The sequence below is a fragment of the Zootoca vivipara genome, chromosome 7 (assembly GCF_965207765.1).
Source record: "Zootoca vivipara chromosome 7, rZooViv2.hap1.1, whole genome shotgun sequence".
NCBI classification, from domain to species: domain Eukaryota; kingdom Metazoa; phylum Chordata; class Lepidosauria; order Squamata; family Lacertidae; genus Zootoca; species Zootoca vivipara.
Window position 1 is genome coordinate 32,522,554 of NC_142590.1, and position 19,644 is coordinate 32,542,197.

Genomic DNA, 19,644 nt, shown 5'->3' on the forward strand with positions numbered 1-19,644 from the left:
AGGAACTATTTCACCTGGACTCGTCAGAAGCTCCTAAGGGCAGCAACAGAAACGCTAGAGTTGGGGAGAGTCTTTGAGATTATGTGTCTCCCCCAGCCACTCCCTTGCCTACTTTACCAACAAGGGGGGAAAGCAAAAGAGCTTCATTCTATCCGACCTATGGAACAAGAGACCCCCATCTGTATATAGGACACCATAATAACCAATGCAGGGGATGTGCACTTTGGGGAAAGGTGGATAATCCTGAGCGGGGAATCAGTGAGGGGAGAGACCCGAGACTCATTTCGAAAACAAAACCTAGGCTATCGAAGCTCACGTGGCAGCAACTGTCCGTCATTCCAGCTCTTCCTTTCCTCCAACCCCGTATGGCAAACTTATTTCCAGAACCTCCAAACCATAATTATTTCCCTACCCAAAAAAGCAGGTTCTTCCTTCCTCCGCCGCCCACCAAATCAACCCCTTTTTTGCACGACCCTGTATCTCGCCCTCCCAGCGCTGTACGGTCCTCCCCCCCCAGGTGCCGCTCTCCGCAAACGTCTCCTCTTTCCCGCCGCGGGAGTTGCACAGCCGTCTATCCCCAACGCCTGATCCTTATTTGAATTAGTGGTGACGTGTGCGTCGGCGAGCCGCGCGAGTCCCACCGCTCCGAGAAGCCGCGAGAGCAGGGAGTCTTGACGCGGGGGTCGGCGAGGGGGGGAGAGCGTGAGAGTTGCGGGCAGAGCGGCACAGGCGGCACCAGAGGCAACCCCATCACCCCGCAAGGACCCCTCCCCCGGGGTCCTCACCCGAGGCCCATTTGCTGGCAGTGGCGCAGCAGCCCCCCTCCGCTTCGTGTCATTCCGGGGAGCTGAGGGGAAGGGGAGAGGAAGCAAGGAAGGACACCGGGCCGAGCCTGCCTTCCGAGATGTCGACCAAGAATTTCCGCGTCAGCGACGGCGACTGGATCTGCCCGGACAAAAAGTGAGCGGAGGAGGAGAAGGGGAAAAGGCCGGGCGGGCGAGGGAGAGGCTTGGGCCTGGGGCGGGACCCGGGTAGCAGTGAGGCCTCTGCCCCAGTGGTGTCGCGGGGGCCGGGGAGGCGAAGGGGCGGGCGGGCGGAGGGAGCGCGCTTTTCTCTCTCACACACACGCCGCTTTCCCGGGGAACGGGGAGGTAGGCCCGCTGCTGCTTCTGCTGGGCCCGCTTTCCCTTACCCCCTTGAATGGTCCTTTTGTCAAGCGGCGCGCTCTCGCCGGCAGGGAGCGGGATGGATGGAGAAACGCACGTCCTTGCTTTGCCCGTTGTTGTTGCCGTTGCCGCCGGTCGTCCTCCTGAGCTGCTTCGTTCCCCCCTGCAGAATATTCCTGCCTACGGGTGAAAACCCGAGAGTGGGGGGTTTACGGCCGTTCATTTGTTTGTTTATTGAGTTTGTATCCCACCTTTCTTCTAACGTTCGGCTTCATTGCGAGGGCCAAGGTTGTAATGAGTGAGAGCACACGCTCCAACATTTCTAATGATGATGATGATTATGATATACTAATTATTATTATTAATTATACCCCGCCCATCTGACTGGGTTTCCCCAGTCATTTTGGGCGCCTCCCAACAGTATATTAAAAATAATCATAAGAATAAAGTGATAAAACATTTCTCCCATGAAAATAGGGACACCCCAATTACATAACGATCATTTTTTGATATTTATACCCCACACATCTGACTGGGTTGCCCTAGCCCTAGCGGCTTTCAACATATATAAAAACATAATGAAACATTAAACATTTTTTAAATAAGAACACTTCCCTATTTAGGATTGACTTCAGGCAGCTCGGGAGTCAGATAACTCCATACTCTTCAGCATTTCTCCAATGCTAATAGGGACATCCCTAAGGAAAAGTAGGAAATTCCGGGATTAAATCAGAAACTGGGACAGCTTCTCTAAATCAGGGATGTCCCTGGAAAATAGGGACACTTGGAGGGTCTGCAGTGAAAATAGAGACGTCCTAAGGAAAAGCGGGACATTGCAGGATCAAGTCAGAAATCCAGGACTGTCCCTGGAAAATAGGGACACTTGGAGGATCTGTGAGAGGGAGATAGACTTTAAAAATTTTCTTCATGCGATGTGTAATTCTGTACATCTTTTATCACGTGCCCCCTTTTCCTTACTCATCTCTCTTTTTTTGCACCATTCTGGCAAAGCAAGTTCAGCTGAGTTCAGTGGGGTTTAGGCTCAATGTGCGGGGTTGCTGCCTCATAGTGGACGCTTTTCTGTTCGAAATGTGCTGCATTGCCTTTTGAAGCAAAGCAGCTATGTTTGCTACGAGGGACACATGGGAAGTTATGTGGATGTTTTTTGACAATTGTTTTATGAAACCTTAAATTGCCATAGCAGTAGAAAGTTACAGGGTAACGACAATCATCATGTCTGCAGAAATGAAAGATAAATGTGCCCGTCTCTGTTGGAACAAGTTCAAATTATTTCATTTTCAGATCTTATGCTGGAACTAGCTAAAATACCATGTAGTAGTGAGCAAGCTAAGAACTTGAAAAGGCATTGGTGGGAAACTATATTGTTCAGCTGTTTACACATTTTTATCACTCATTGTATGTGTTTCAGATAGTATTTTAAAAAGCCAGTGAATGCTAAACATTTAACATACAGTACACTGTTATATATGTATATGTATAAACTTAAAAATACATTTTACAGGTATAATTTGTACATTTAAATTCTTAAAGATCTTTGTATAAAACATATAAAATTGAGTCATTGGCTGTGTTTATGCATTGCTGAGCCATGGTTTGTTTTAAACATGGCTTGTTCAACAAACTACAGATCACCTCACCAGTTGGAAAACAAGGTCCACCTTTTTCTTTTTGCTTGCTTTCAGCTGCTTTTTCTGGGTTCAGGTATATAGTGGTACCTCTAGTTGTGGACACAATCCATTCCGGGGTGCCATTCACACCCCGAAAAGTCCGCAACTAGAGTGGCGATTCTGCACAAACGCGGAGTGCGATAGAGCACTTCTGCGCATGTGTGAAGTAAGCAGAACGCTTCTGTGCATGCGCAGAGAGTGCAGAACGCTTCTGCATGCGCGCGGCGAAATCCGGAAGTATACACTTCCGGGTTTGCTGCGTTTGCAAGCCAAAAAGACACAACATGAACCTAATGCAACACGAGGTATAACTGTAATGCCTAGCATTAGTTAAAACAGCCCTGATCCATAAGCCAACAGCAAATCAGCATTTCACAATGAGGTTTACTGTATTGACAGGGGAAAAGCCATGATTAGGCTATTGAGTTGAATCTGGACAGTGTTTTATGCAAACCAGGTCATTGACTAAAGCATTGGTCCTCAAACTTTTTTTCTCTGGGCCACACTTTCATAATATAAATTTGCTCATGCCATACATAATTTTTTTATTAATGAGAAATACATTGGAAAACAAATAGGGAAAGTGATTTTGAAAACATATCTATCCATAGTCTGCATGTGTGTGTGTGTGTTCCATTCTATACTAATACTACACTGAAATATTTAAATGTTTCTTTGATTGTCCTTGAATATTTCCACCACACTTTCCATCCTTTCCTGCCACACAAGTTTAGTGTTTTGAGAACAACTGGACTAATGCAACTGTCTACAGCTCTTAGAATCCTTTATCTTTGGCAGTTTAGGCTGGGGCTGATGGCAACTGGAATCCAGCAACACCTAGAGCACCACAGGTTCCTTATCACTGAGCTAAAACATGCCAGTTATAAAGCATTTTTATATATACAAAGCTTCTGAAAGCCCTGTTGCCCGAGTGGCTTATTTAGAAGATGACCAGTATCTTGCCAGAGTAGTACAAACTCAATTTCAGTAATCGTGTTACTACTGAAATGTTTAGGTATAAAGTCACACAATAGCTGTAAAGTTTCCAGTGAGTTGTTAACACACTGTGTTGCATACCTTTTGCATGGGAGAAGAATATTCAAAAAGTTAATGAGGTGCAAGCAACATGAATATCTTGAGAGTGACTCTATATTTGTGCTTAGAAATTTAGTTTTAAAATGTAGACTGCAATCCTAAGCATACTAACTGGAAAGAAATCCCATTAAACTCGGTATAACTTTATAACGTTATTGTTAAGTATTATGCTTAGAAAAAATGGCTCTTGTTTTCTTTTTCCCCCTCTTGTTTTCTTTTTTTTTGAAGGTGTGGAAACGTTAACTTTGCTAGAAGAACCAGCTGCAACCGATGTGGTCGAGGTAATTATAAATTATGCTTTTTGAGAGGGAAATTGATTGCAGAAACTCGAATTTATAATAAATTGTCTGAATCTTGTCATTCTTTCAGAAAAAACCACAGAGGCCAAGATGATGAAAGCTGGGGGAACTGAGATAGGGAAGACACTTGCTGAAAAAAGCCGTGGTCTATTCAGTGCTAATGATTGGCAGTGTAAAACGTATGTTTATCCTAAAGCTCTAGTTCAGGGGTCCCCAAACTAAGGCCCGGGGGCCGGATGCAGCCCAATCATCTTCTCAATCTGGCCCGCGGACGGTCCGGGAATCAGCACGTTTTTACATGAGTAGAATGTGTCATTTTCTTTAAAATGCATCTCTGGGTTATTTTTGGGACATAGGAATTCGTTCATATATTTTTTTCAAAATATAGTCTGGCCCCCCACAAGGTCTGAGGGACAGTGGACCGGCCCCCTGCTGAAAAAGTTTGCTGACCCCTGCTCTAGTTCATTTCCAGTTTCTATTAAATGTGTGCTTTTTCTCTTTTAATATCCAATTGTCTATTTTTAGCTGTCTGTTTTTCTTTCTTTTCTTTATTATCCACATGTAGTTCCTACTTTTTATGCAAACCAATCCTATGTATGTTTACTCAGAAGTAAGTCCCATTGTGCGCATAGGATTCCAGTGTTATGCTTGTGCTACTGCCATATTATTTACAACCACATGCATTATAAAAATATTAAAACATTCAACATTCAACTATAAATTCTTTAGTTGGCAGCACTAAATATTTTAATTTCCTCTTCATTCCTAAGCACACATTTTGCAATTCATACTGGAAAATAAAATTGACCTAAAGTTTTTCATATAGCCTGAGATAAAAGCGCAGCCATGTGATGCCCATTGTAAATCAACTTTCTGAGTTTCTAAGCATTTATTTGTATTAGTAATTTAGTCTGAATTAAGTGACATCAGTTGATTGGCATCTGTTTCTATTCTCCTTTCCCTTATTTTCACTGACATCATATGGGAACTGCATAATTGCACTACAATTTGTATGTGGTAGAAGAGTATTTCTCCAAACTTCATTTTGCTGACCCACAAAAAGAAATCAGTTTGGTTGCCTGCTGACTCGAAATACAGGGTTTTGCTTGCTTTTTCTTAACTGTACTTCGTTCAGCTGTCATCCAAGTAGGAGAATAGGTTTGTTGCGTATGTTGTTGAATTGTTTTCACTACACAAAATAAGTCTTCACCAATGTACCTGCTATAAAAGGAGATCATTGTTGTCAGTTCTGTATTTTGATTAAAAGTTGTTTAAATATCACTTATATTCAATACTGTATGCTTAAAGTATCTTGGAAGTAATAAAATGACTCCTGTGGGTCTTAAAAATGGGTTTTAAAATTTAAGGTATTGACTAGTTTAATTTCTTAATTTTTGAACCAATGTAGTTCCTGTCAACTATGTGTTTTTCTTCCCAAAGATGTGGCAACGTTAATTGGGCCAGGAGATCAGAGTGCAATATGTGCAACACTCCAAAATATGCCAAACTTGAGGAAAGGACAGGTAATTGTTTCAAAGTATCTAAAATAACGTTTTTAGAAATACAGCACATGCAACCATGTTCCCTCCTCCTCTGTGAGCAGCTTTTGTGATAAAGCCATGTTTAACTTTGGGAGCTGTTGGCTTGGAACCAAATCATTCCACACATTGCTTAATTTTGCTTTTGCTTTAGCCATTTTCTCTGGGGTTGTGGCAATTTGAAGTCAAGTTTTGGGTGTGTCCTGGCCAAAAATATACCTAGACTTGGAAAGAAAATGAAAAGCTGCTGAAAGGGCACCAAAACTTCTCGGTAGACCATAATGGTGAAATAATAGATCCCAGAACTTCTTCAAGAGTTACTGAGATTTCCAGACATCTTACTTCACATGTTGAGAGAACATAGGTGAAGAGACTTGGCCTTGTTCTCAGCCCCCTTGTGTTGCTAATAACTAGATCTTTATGTGTTAAGCTGGTTTTGGTTCTGTATGCTACATTATCACTTGTCAACAAGTTAGCTTACAACAAGAGGCATTTGTCCCTCTGCCATACATAGCAAATACCACATTGATCTGCGTGTTTTGTCAATCCCCTCTTCCCAGCTCCATCAATGCTTAGCACATGCCCTTCCTCTGCCACCTCTCAGCACTAAGGAGTGCTCAGTATGAGAGTTACCGCTCCTCGCTACCACTGTATCCTTGCCTCTTGCAGACCATGTGGAGTAGGGAGTTGCAAGCACTCTGCAGAACATGAATGGCTTGAGCTTTGAATACTGCCTCAAATTGAGAGGTGCCAGAGAGAGGAGGAAGCTTCTTCTTAACTTCACAGGAAATGGGTGGCTGAAATGACTGCCACAGAGATGGACAGAGGATGAAGCAGCTGTGGAAGGGGGTCTCCAAGTTCCAAGTGCAGGAAGAAGGCAGATGTCTTCATGGTCCTGTGCTTCATGGAAAAATCCTCTCTCCACTACCTAGTCAGTTTTGCTCAAGCATTTCTCAGTTCTTGGGAGTGCTCAGCATATGGGGAGCGACCATCACTATCTACTGTGTAGAGCACGTGCATACGCAACTCTCTGATCCAATTGACTAGAAGTGACATGTACTTACTGGTAGAGGCAGCAGCAGCAATTACACTGAGCGCAACTTAACACTGAGTGGTATTAGACAAGCTTTGAAGAATTGTTGCTGAGACTAAGTGACCTCTCTACTCTCTGCTGTAGAAAGAAGTAATGTATAAAGAAGAAAAACGGTCTTCTGTGTCCTAAGTTTGCTTTTTGACATTTCTGAAACTTCTTTTTGCAGGATATGGTGGGGGCTTTAACGAAAGAGAGAATGTTGAATACATAGAACGTGAAGAGTCAGATGGGGAATATGATGAGGTAGGCCATATGTACCTGGTGAATGTGTATGTAATTGTCAAGACTGAGTACAGGCAAACAAGGATAGCGCATAAAGCCAAAACTGTGCATAATCAAAACACATGGGTTCAATGGCAGGTGGGATTGCCAGAGTTTTTCCCCCCAGAAACATGCTCCCTTCATGATTTTTCTCTTTAAAATTGCCAAGCTCATAAAGCCGAATGAGTGCAACTTAAATGTGCATAAGTTGTAAGTTACATATATAACAGTAAGCTTCACCCAAGTACTTAAAAGTAGTTCTCTAGATGTGGGTTGTACAGGCAACCCCTGATTTGCTTGGGGTTTGTGTTCCTGGCCCCTGCATGTATTTGGGGGGGGGGGGGTAAGACCGCTCCGCCCCCTTTTCTGGCTACTTCTGGGTTGCTGCAATGTGCATATATATGATCGTGCATATATATGATCGTGCATGCATTGAACAACAGTACACTCTCTTATGAATATAATGCAACCTCTTTCAGTTTGGTCGCAAAAAGAAAAAATACAGAGGGAAGCCTGTTGGTCCTGCATCTATCCTAAAGGAAGTTGAAGATAAGGAATCTGAAGGAGAAGGAGAAGAGGATGAGGATGAGGATGGAGATCTGTCTAAGTATAAGTTGGATGAGGTAAAACCATTCTTCTGTCTTGTTTCCTTCTTGGCTAAATTCACGCAGCTAAACGTTAATTTGACTGCTGTTCAGAATTCATACACAGCTAACCACAAACAAGGCACGGTTTTCCTTGCCCCTCCATAAAAAAGAAGAAAATACTAAATCCAGTTTTGGAATTGGCTATATTCCAAGACAGCCATAAAAATAAATATATTGGGGAGGTGTTAAGTACGACAGCATGTGCAAATTTTAAAAGTACTGCCTTTATTGAGAAGGTTCCTTTTTGGTATACAGTGGTACCTCGCAATACGAATGCCTTGCGCAGCGAAAAACTTGCAAGACAAAAGCGTTTTGCAATGTTTTTTGTGACTCACAAGTCGAAGTTTTCTATGGCCACGCTTTGCAAGACGAAATTATCTTAAGACAAAGCGACTCGCGGAACGAATTATTTTCGTCTTGCAAGGCACCACTGTAGTTGCAATGAACTCATTGGGATCAACAGTACCCCACAAGGTAAAGTATATAAATCTATGAGAACAGTGTGTGAGGTCTACCTGACCCTACAGTTTTTAAAACATTAAAAAACAACATACTGTGCCATTAACATGTATCCAACTATAACGGTTACAGAAGTCAGCAAAGCAATAACCATTAGTTGTAAATTAGCTGTAACAGTAACACATAGATTGCACTCATACACATGCTATTCAAGTCCGCTATGGCAACTGCCACATTTCACAACTGCAGAAGTATGAAAGAAAATGGTTACATGAAAGGTTGACTACCTTTCAGATGATACCTGCACTTGCTCTTGGTGTGAGCAGTGGCAAAGCCGTACCATTTCTTAGACTGCCTTTCTCAACATCTCAGGCAAGTTGGCTATAATTTAGAAGAAGCAGGTTTCTACAGGAGGTGGCTGTTCTTCACATAACCAGGTACTAACCTGGATGTCAAATTGGCATAGGATAATGTGTGCTACAGGAAAAGGAAGCAGTGCTAGATGTGACCCTCTCGTATTGAATTAGTAAAGACAGCACCTTAGGGTTATGCATGTGTCACATGTACAAATGCGTATGCATGCATGCACAGTAGCCAGATGAAATACCCAGTTTTGACAACAGATGGATATATGAGAAATGCTTGTTCTTAGAAAATTAATTTTTCCCTCAAAAGAAATTTTATTGCAACTTGGCCATGTATGTTTCATTTTTTTAACCACATTTTTTATCCTCAAATCAACTAGGAGCAGCACACATACAGTTATTCCATTTCACCTTCACACCTCTGTGACGTAAGTTAGGCTTCAGAGGCCACCTGGTCTTCGAGTTGCCATATTTCCACAAGTGAAAATCCAGACAAAGTTAGCATATGTGAATCTGTTTACACATCATCATCTTCTCCACCCAAGTGCCCCGTGGCTCCTCAGACGTCACCGCAGCCCCCTGTTCTTCTGCTGCCATTGCAGAGTGGCTGAGGCGTGGCGGGTAGAAGGCTGAAGGTGACATTGTGTGCGTTCTCCCCCCAGCGCCATGGGTAGACCGTGAAGACTGGTGGGGATGGGTGACAGCAGCGGGGTGTGGCCATCGTTGCCTTCATGGGGTGGCTTGACAGGGGTGGTCTTGATGTCTCCCGGGCACTGGACAACGAGCGTAGGAATGCCCTGCTGCCGTTGTTCTCGTTACCCAGAGGTGACACCTCAGGTGTGCATGGCAGAGAAGTAGGCAGAACTCCGCAGCTGCAGTGTCCACACACTGCTTGTCACCCAAAAGTGGCCACAACCCTGACCGCCGGACATTGTTGCCATTTTCTAAGTTCGATTCCTGGGTGTCTCCAGGTTTTCCCGGACATGTGGCAGCCCTGCCTGATCTGCTTCATGGCTAAATAAGGATTCCATCCATGTTTCCCTGGACTGAGGCTAAAGTTTATTTGATTTATTTTTAAATGAAGGTAAGTATGTAGCAAGTTCTAGTTACAGGTAGGTAGCTGTGTTGGTCTGAGTCGAAACAAAATAAAAAAAAATCCTTCAGTAGCACCTTAAAGACCAACTAAGTTTTTATTTTAGTATGAGCTTTCATGTGCATGCACACTTCTGTTTCAGTATATCTGAAGAAGTGTGCATGCACACGAAAGCTCATACCGAAATAAAAACTTAGTTGGTCTTTAAGGTGCTACTGAAGGAATTTTTTTATTATGTAGCAAGTTGTTTAACTGCACCATATTAGATTTTTTTGAGGCAGGACAAAGACATACACCGTATAAATGATATACTTTTCCGAATGATTTCTTTCTAACAAAAATAACTTCTTGGGGTTTTTTTCAGGATGAAGATGAAGAAGATGCGGATCTCTCAAAATATAATCTTGATGCTAGCGAGGAAGAAGATTCCACCAAGAAGAAATCTACAACTAGGAGCAGCCGTTCCAAGTCTCGATCTTCTCATTCACGATCTTCATCTCGCTCATCCTCCCACTCAAGCTCAAGGTCTAGGTCCAGGTAAACGGGTACAGGTCAAGGGTAACGCCAGACAAAATGTCAGTATCTAACTTTCTTTATTTACATCTCTTTTGTGATTGATTTTTTTACTTTTTATTTTTCACGGTTTGAGTTAAGCTAATAAATCTTACATATCTAGCCTGCACAGGTAGTCTGTGCTTAAACTGAAAAAAATGCAGTTGCTCACTATAAATGTTAGGGTACATGTTAGTGTGATAGACAGTGTAAGTGAACATTTTCTTATTGACCAAGATAATTTTAATTTTATATCTCTAAACAAACAGGGTTTCTCTATCACTCTTGCTGGTTAGGTTTGTGATGGCACCGAATATTTGATACCAGTTTTTTGCTTCATCAGAAGTACTCTTATATTCTCCATTTTCATGGTGTGTCAGTTGCAGGAAATGCTGTATGGACCCTGGCAAATACAACCATTCTTTGGTGACTTACAGCCTTGATAATCCAGTTAACAATGGTTATTTCCCCCCAGTATTCTGTATTCTCTGTATTAGAGATCACCTTATGTAGCCACTGTCCTGTATATAGAATAATACTATTGAGATAAGATGATTCTACATAATTATTGCAGAACATTGAATAAATAAAGATATTTAATTTGTCAGTTTGCTGGTTGAAACTTTGGATAAATGTAGTTTGGTAAATAATTTTTGATGTTATTGACACTCAATATGACTTTTGGGTGCTAGTTAAGCCACAAATACAATTTTAATGTCAAATGTGTTTCCTAGTGGTTATGTTATTTGAGAATAAACTCCTGGCAGGCAATAAAAAATATTTCCCAAGTGGAATTGAAATTTTGAGAAAAACCTCTTCATTAATATAGAACAGTGCTACGGGAAAAATTCTTGGGAATTGTGGAATCCACTGTGACTCCATGTTTGGCTTTTACATACATGGCAGGCTTCTTGAACTGCCCCTTCCTGAAAACAGTTGTTTGAAAAATAATTGTAGAATGTTCACTGGTCTATTAGAATAAATCTTTAACTCTTGCCTTCAGAGCATCCTAGCGTTTATTTTTTGACACAAATATAACATTGGAATTGGCTTCTTTACATTATTTACAATATCTGGTTTTCAATTTTGAGCCAAATATTTCTTACTAACTTTTAATGTTTCAAAGTAAACTTTTGGAATTTTTTGTATATGCAGCTTATACACTGAGGTTAATAACTGATGATATTCTTAACATTTTAAGGTAGCTTTATATTTTATCTTTTATTGAACAGGATCCAAAGAACCCTGAAAGCCCACGGGGGCCTTAGGCTTGTGTTTCTTTAATGACACCCCCTTTTTACTAAGTGGCAAACTGTAGAATGTTTAAAAACCAGCTTGTGACATTGTATGGAAGTTAGGTATTCAAAGCAAAAATCTGTTCAACCAGCTTAGCACATTCTGCTTCTGTTAGCTCAAAGCAGCTTTTTGGATCCTGACCAACCACTTATTAAATGCTGTGAAGGAAATAAAAATTATTTTCACTTCCAATACAAATTACACGAAAGAGTAGATTTCCATTTTATCCTTATATTTTTATTCACAAAAAATTAAAATCCTTCATGTTGTTTCAGGTCAAGAAGCTCTTCCAGCTCAAGGTCAAGATCTCATTCCACTTCCAGAGAACGTTCTAGATCTCGTGGGTCGAAATCAAGGTGAATGAGGTAGCAACCTCTCTGCTTGTCAGAGAGAGACACAGGCGAAAAGATCACCAGAAATTACTGTTTTATTTTGAATATTTTGTTCTCACATATAATTTTTGTTCAATGCAATAACAATAGTAATGAACTTGTTATAAAAATTGTTGTATCATACATATACTTCATTGATGTAAAAGGCTTTAAAAACGTACCCGTCCTCTTTTCTGATAAATCTCAATCAACAGAGAGCCCAATTTCTCTCTTTCATAGACAGACCAAAGGGAGAGAGGTCTATGTAGTTCTGAACCTCACAAAACTTGCCCAAAGCAGAGTGGGAAATCCAGTTGGGAATATTGAATATGTGCACCGGTCTCCCTCAGACTGCCCTGATATTTTGTGTGTGTCCATATGCACTAGGGGGAAAGCTAAAGGGTTGTACCCTATGACACAGGAATAGCATTGGCTTATGCTATAATGTAGCAGCCAAATTGTCCACAGGAGCAAATGTTAGTTTTTTACTGTGAGAGCTGCACCGGTTGGCTATTTACTACAAGACAGGTTTAAGGTTTTTGTGTTAATTCAAAACTTGAGTTCAAAGTACCTTAAAGACCACTTAATTCCTTCTGCTCCACCTTGATCACTGAAATAGTCTGATGGGGCACTTTTGGTGGTTCCCCACGCCCCCGAGGTTCAATTGACCTTTACCAGGAACTGAACCTTGAATGTGATAGGCAGTGTATCCTGTGGAGTTCCCTCCAAATAAAAGTCCATCAGGAGTCATCCCTGCTGTCTTTCCGACCCTTGTAACAGCCTTCTACCAATCCTTAATGATATTTTTGCCGTGGAGTACTGTGCTTTATGTTTTATACTACCTTGTTATATTTTCTGTGAAGCTACGGATTATAAAGTAAATGAAATACAATGCGTGAGAGCCAATGCAGTGTGCAGTCACATGTGCCTACGCAATGCGACTTCTGTATGTGTATAAGATTTTTGTGTCCGTACAGTCTTCCTAATGACTATACTTATTTTCAAAGGTCTGTAAAATGCATACAGTATGTAACATGTCTAAACTAATGCCTCAGCCTCTTTCTGTGAATATGTTCATCTCTCACTTTAGACTTAAATTGTTTGCTGTTGCTGAGAAGCAACAATTGCATAAAGCTGAATAATTGCTTCTGCATTGGTCTTGATCATTATATGATCAGTTCTGGTCAGTCTGTGAGTAATTTGCCCACAATCTCATATTGAGAAGCTCTTAAGGGAGAATTCTTATTGGCACAGCAGTAAGTATTTATGTCCTGGTATAATTTCATTTTACATTTGCAGCGTGTGTTCTAGGTTGGATATATATGTAGTAGATTGTTGCAACCTTGTTATTTATGCTAGGATTAAGTCTGATTTATTTCTTAATAAAGATCCAGCTCCAGATCCGTCAGGGGTTCTTCAACCCCAAGAAAAAGATCTTACTCAAGCTCTCGCTCATCATCTTCTCCTGAGAGAAGCAGAAAGAGAAGCCGATCTAGATCTTCATCTGGTGATCGCAAAAAAAGGCGAACGAAATCACTGTCACCTGAAAGGTTTGGGTTTCTGTAGAATAAGAACGGTTCTTTAAATGTTAACTGTGGAAGGGCTAGAAAATGAACAGTATGTTTGAGTATTGTGTGTTTGAAGATAGCTGTTTTCATTTTTGTAGATTCCATTTATCCCAGCTGATGCAATTTCTTTTAAAAGATAGTCAAACTTTTTTAGTTAAAATTTTACATATATCTACTTCTCACAAATAAATCAGAAAAAATGTTTTTAAAGTCCTGAAGCACTTAGTTTTTTTCTAGAAGATTACAAATGAAGATATTATTACCTAAAAGTTCTATATTGATGCGAACTGTGGAATGCAGTTATGATACAGAGATGAAGTCCAAATAATTGCATTCCCAGTTCATATATTCCCCATTTTCTTTCTCCCTCCCAATTCCCCCTCCCCAATGAAAATCACTGCAATTCAAACTTAATTGTTTGCATGCTTTCTTCCATCTTTTATCTTGCAGACACCGACGGTCATCATCTGGATCTTCTCATTCTGGATCCCGTACAAGTTCTAAAAAGAAATAATATATTAAAACTCAAACACACACGAAAATTAGTCCACTGCATGAGACATTTTTAAGAAGTTGGTGTCTTACTTGGTCAGAAGTGCTAAATCCTGCTAGTAGAGATGCATGTTTAATGGAAAACTGCAGCTATTTTAATTCATGAAACAAAATGTAATGAAATATTTTAAGCCATAAATTGCCTCCAGAAAGGTGAGTAGCATGACTTTTTTTTCTAAGTGCCTGCCCCTTCTTGATTTGACTGGTTTGTTACTTCCCAGTTCTAAGACACTAATTTTGTTGAAGAACTTTTTATGTTATGCTGCCATCCTGATTTGTCATTTAGCCTTCATGTTTGCTAGTCACAAAACTACCAAGGGTATGTTCATATGCACTCTGGTTTCTAAACCGGTCCAGGCCACTCCTTCCCCACCACCAACCATTCCTGCAAGGATCACAAAAGCTACTGTAGTATATCTTCAGATGCAAAGCAAGAGATACTTCAGAGAGATAAACAAGTGTTGGCTTTCTAAGTGAAAATAAATCAAACTAGAAAAGAATTATTCTTTCAGTAGACATGTAAGCTACCTTGTGTTGTTCTTGGATAGTCATCCAGAAGCAGAACTTGGTTACAGGTTTTTTCCTGATGCTGCATCTGTGAGTACTTTATGGTGGCATGCAACTTCCTAAGTTTTGGGCAGCCACAGCCTGGCTAATCAATAGCTCTGTTTTTGCTGCAGCACAAAATATATGCACAGCATCTAAAGGAATGTGTAATTTTCCTTCCTACTGGAGCTTTTCAGGCATCTCTCTCTGTGCCCCTTCCCCCAAAAGCTGTTCCTGAACTGGACCAGAACTGGTCCAGTTAGTACCAGAACTGGACACTGGTGTGCAATCTCCCCCTCCACCCTCAATCTCATGCATGGAATCTTTGGTTCATGCTAAAAATTGAGCCGCTAGTGTATACTAAAATACAATTAAATACAGACAACGGCCTTTTTGCGCACATTCAAAGTACAAATGTGTAGGTGTACATCGCTGCGACCAGGAAGTGGCCAGAAAAGGATGTGGGGCAGGGACATAATGGGCTTACACACACTCCGCTGATGCAAGCAGGGGTCAGGAACTCAGTCCCCATACAAACCAGTTGTGCCCTGTACTAAGATCCAAAACACTCAGATTTTGTGAAACATTTTCCAAATGTGTAGAAATGTAATAACAAAATCAGTTTCTTCTAAGTCAGTAAAATTCAATTTACACTAGAAAACTATATATTTATAACTCTCCCAGAAAACACTGCGACTCTTTTAAAGTATAAATGCTTAGTTAAACAGATCACAAATCATCTCATATCTTTTTGGATGACTGTAAATTTATGGCTTAAAATGCTTCATTAAATTTGTTTTACTAGCAAATATTTGTTAAATACTGACCATTCTTAAAGCTTCGTTTGCTTGGGAGAAATGTGTCTTCAGTGAGATCCCAAGGTAAGTATGTTAAGGAAGCTTAGTGGTTCTAGGAAAGAAGCTGTATATCTTACTTGTATATTGGATCATCTGCATTTTAAAGCAAACTATACAACAACAAATGGAGCAGAACTTGTCTTTATTTTATTTTTATTTTATGAACATCTTAATTTTTTTGGACTGATCAAAGACAAAGTAAAATGGTTTTGCTGTAGAAATATTTTGGATAAATTTTGCAGGAAAAAAATGCCCTGTAATCCTGTATTGCTTTCTCTTAGGTATCTTTTCTTTTTCTTTTCTCTTTCTTTTTGCTAAGCATAGCTTAGGTTGCACAAGAATAAATAGTCTTTGTAACTGTGCCTCTGACTTCTTGAAAGTCTGTCTAAAAGTGTGAAAATCAGATTTGCTAGATGCTACATGTTAATTTAGTTATTCTTGTGCTTTGTATTCTGAAGTATTGTACCTAACAAGTTCTTAAACTCAACAAATTATAGGTTAGAGATGACTGGGAAAATTATGGGTTTCATTTGGCTTGGATTAAGATATACTGGTTTGTTCTATGATGATATAATTCTGTAGACATATGTAAATAAAGCATGTCAATCAAAGATGAAGTGTGCATACACTTGAGTTTTAAGTAACACCTGTGAATAATTTCAAAAATATTGAATATTCTGCAAGTTAGTTCCATTTTGCATTCATATGGGTCTTCTGAGTATTAAGTTAGTTGGTTAAGATCAGAGAGAAGTGTTATTTGCACTCCTTGGCTTGGCTCCTGTAGAGGTACTGTGGATTAACTAGCTAACTTTCAGTTTATGTACAGAAAGCAAAGCTCATCCTCCAAAACTGAAAGAGGTCTGTAAGAGATTGCATCATAGTAACTACCAGCAATAGCAGAGTTCTTAACCTATGCTGCATGATGTTATCATTTAGAATTGCTTGCCTTCTAGTCTTAAGACTTAGAAAAAGCATGCTTTCTTAAAACAAAAATAAAAATTACTTAATGGTTTTTGGAAAGTGTAGTTTCTTACATGCTGCCATATCACTATAATTCCCCCCTGTGCTATAAGCAAATTCCCAGCATACCCTTCTCAAGAACTGAAAATAAAACTATCGTATTGTAGAAAAGGTTGGGTGCTAAAATAGTTAATGAGTAATTGAACAGGTCACATTAGCCAGAGACCAGGGCAGTTAAACACACAAGATACAAGAAATAAGTACAACATATTAAGTAAACCTAGTATTAAAAAATCTGATCTAGAACAAATTAATGCAGCATTGAAATCAGTAGCCAGCTTTCATAACTTCACTGTTCTTATTTGGGGATTGTTGCTAGGTATAGGCTCTAAGGCTGTAAAAATGTTTTCCAAAATACATTTCTGATGGATATTCATTTTCAGAGCTGCATCAAGAGTGTTGTAGAAGTGATCTGGAGTTTATGGGGAGAGGGAGGGAAAAATTAAAACTGCACACAAGCTCAGTTGCTCATTCACACATAATTTTTCCTTTGTTTTGCTATATAGCACAAAAGGGCTAAACCAGAAAGCTTTATTCCTAGGTATTTTATTTGAATAAGCAGTATATGCATTTTGTTACTTAGATATCGGGATGAGATTTCTGAGGAATGGGGAAGGGAAAATGTTTCACACAGCAAAGGGAGGAGTTCCAACCCCATAGTATGTATTCCTTTAAAGCTTAGTCCCTATTGCTGAGATACTTACTAGATTGCAGCAAGCTTGATCAGACCAATTTATTCTCACACATACCCCATCCTCATAACATAAACATTCTATGAAATTGTACACTTCAGGGGGGATCTATTATCATGTGGGTGAGAGACTAGTTGTGTCCAGACCTGTTGTGGATGTAGGTGTGTAAATAGATACTGTGGTGTGTGTATGAGAGTGGCTAGGGGTGTGTGTGTGTGTGTAAGAACAGCTTTCACATTTCCGGGGGGGGGGGGAGAGGTTTAAAGAACCCATGGTGTATAATCTAAAAAGGGCACAAGTATTGCATAAATATATAGGTAAAAAAGGTAAAGGGGCGCCTGACCGTTAAGTCCATTCGTGAACAACTGGGGTTGCGGTGCTCATCTCACTTTACTGGCCGAGGGAGCCGGCGTTTGTCTGCAGACAGTTTTTCTGGGTCATGTGGCCAGCATGACTAAGCCGCTTCTGGCGAAACCAGAGCAGCACATGGAAACACCATTTACCTTCCCACCGGAGCGGTACCTATTTATCTACTTGCACTTTGACGTGCTTTTGAACTGCTAGGTTGGCAGGAGCTGGGACCGAGCAACGGGAGCTCAACCCGTTGCAGGGATTCGAACTGCTGACCTTCCGATCAGCAAGCCCTAGGCTCAATGGTTTAGACCACAGCGCCACCCCCATCCCTGCATAAATATATACCTTAATATTGCATAAATATACATGCTTCAACACTTTGGATGTCCTAGAACAGGGTTTCCCAAATTTGGGTCTAAAGCCGTTTTTGGACTACAATTCCCATCATCCCTGGCCACTGGGCCTGCTTGCTAGGGATGCTGGGAGTTTTAATCCAACAACACCTGGAGACCCAAGTTTGTTGCTGCTCTCTGTGTTTTCCCCATACAGGGTTCAATAAGGTGGAAGAGGCACCAACAGCAGTCTATGCTAGGGAAATTTACTAACCCTCCCTGTTAGTAAAAGCAGAACAGCAAAAGATGAGGTAGCTCTTTTATTCCTGCTTACAAAGATGAAATTCTGCTGAAGTTGTAATTTTTTTTTATCTGAAAAGGGTGACAAGTAAGTTGGGAGAGTTTAAAAAGCTTGCAAAATCTTGTTTGGTTTAATTGTTCTTTATGAATATGCATTCATATTTATATTTAAACTTAAGAGTAACTTGTCTCTTAAATGCCTAGTTCAGTACTGCGTGCATAAAGTTTATGTACTGACTTTTGGCATTTACTTGCTACTTGCTACGTATAAAATGTTGCAAACACAATTTGATGGACTAATTAGTCAAGAAATAGAATGGAAGATAAACATCTTAAAACAGAAGAGTTTCGAATTTGGCAATAAGACCGGGAAGTGGCTCGCTTGGCAGTTGAAAAAAAGAAGGTCTGAAAATATCATAAATAAAATTACCCAAAATGACATAACAATAGACAATCAGAAGGAGATAAAAAAGACATTTCTCAAATTTTACAAGGATTTATATAAAGCACCGAGACCAGACAAGGGAAAGATCTTATCATATCTAGAAGTCCATAAATTGAATATGATCCCACAAGACCTGGCAGCTCAACTAGAAAGACCGATAAAAGAAGAGGAAATCTTAGATGCTATAAAAAAAGGTAAGGATGGGAAGGCCCCAGGGCCAGATGGCTTCACAATAAAATATAAAAAAACTACAACAGATTTTATCTCCCATGAAAGAAGTGATGAATAATATAATGAAAGAGGGTCAACTACCCAAGACATGGGAAGATGCCTACATTACACTGATCCATAAAGAAGGGACGGATCCAACCAACGTAAAAAATTACAGGCCAATATCACTGTTAAATACAGACTATAAATTATTTGCGAACATATTGGCACAAAGACATAAGGGGATATTGGCAGTACAAATTCATTTAGACCAACAAGGCTTTATACCAGGACGACAACTTAGAGAAAATATGAGAAACATCTTAAACGTAATTGACTATCTAGACATTAAAATTAATAAACAAACAGCCCTAATTTTCATCGACGCCGAGAAGGCCTTTGACAAGGTCTCATGGTGTTTTATGAAAAAGAATTTGGAGTTAATGGGGATGGGGAAGACCTTTATGAATTGTGCAGATGCAATATACAGAGAACAGCAGGCAAAAATCATTATAAACAACGATTTGACAGAATCCTTCCGAATCTCGAAAGGTACGAGACAGGGCTGCCCGCTCTCGCCCCTTTTATTTATACTCACATTAGAAGTTCTACTACAGAAAATAAGAAAAACCGAAAATATAACAGGAATAAGATATGGAACAAGAGAATACAAACTAAAGGCCTTCGCGGACGATATAGTTCTAACGCTACAAGATCCGCAAACTTCATTAAAGGAGGCCTTGAGAATAATCGAGGAATATGGAACATTAGCGGGGTTAAAAGTGAATAAAAACAAGACAAAAATGATGGTGAAAAATCTGAGTATAGCACAAGCAGACCAGTTA

The 19,644-nt window shown here is 40.2% G+C and overlaps 1 protein-coding gene across 1 annotated transcript; it reads left to right on the forward strand.

Moving 5' to 3' along the window:
* The first annotated feature begins 673 nt into the window (after positions 1 to 673).
* Positions 674 to 16,057, forward strand: ZRANB2 (zinc finger RANBP2-type containing 2). Its single transcript, XM_035122398.3, has 10 exons — positions 674 to 960; positions 4,178 to 4,230; positions 4,319 to 4,427; positions 5,689 to 5,771; positions 7,046 to 7,122; positions 7,620 to 7,763; positions 10,069 to 10,241; positions 11,828 to 11,908; positions 13,312 to 13,473; positions 13,942 to 16,057. The coding sequence occupies exons 1-10, from the start codon at positions 905 to 907 to the stop codon at positions 14,003 to 14,005; spliced, it is 1,002 nt and encodes a 333-aa protein (XP_034978289.1). The 5' UTR covers positions 674 to 904; the 3' UTR covers positions 14,006 to 16,057.
* The last annotated feature ends 3,587 nt before the right edge of the window (positions 16,058 to 19,644 follow it).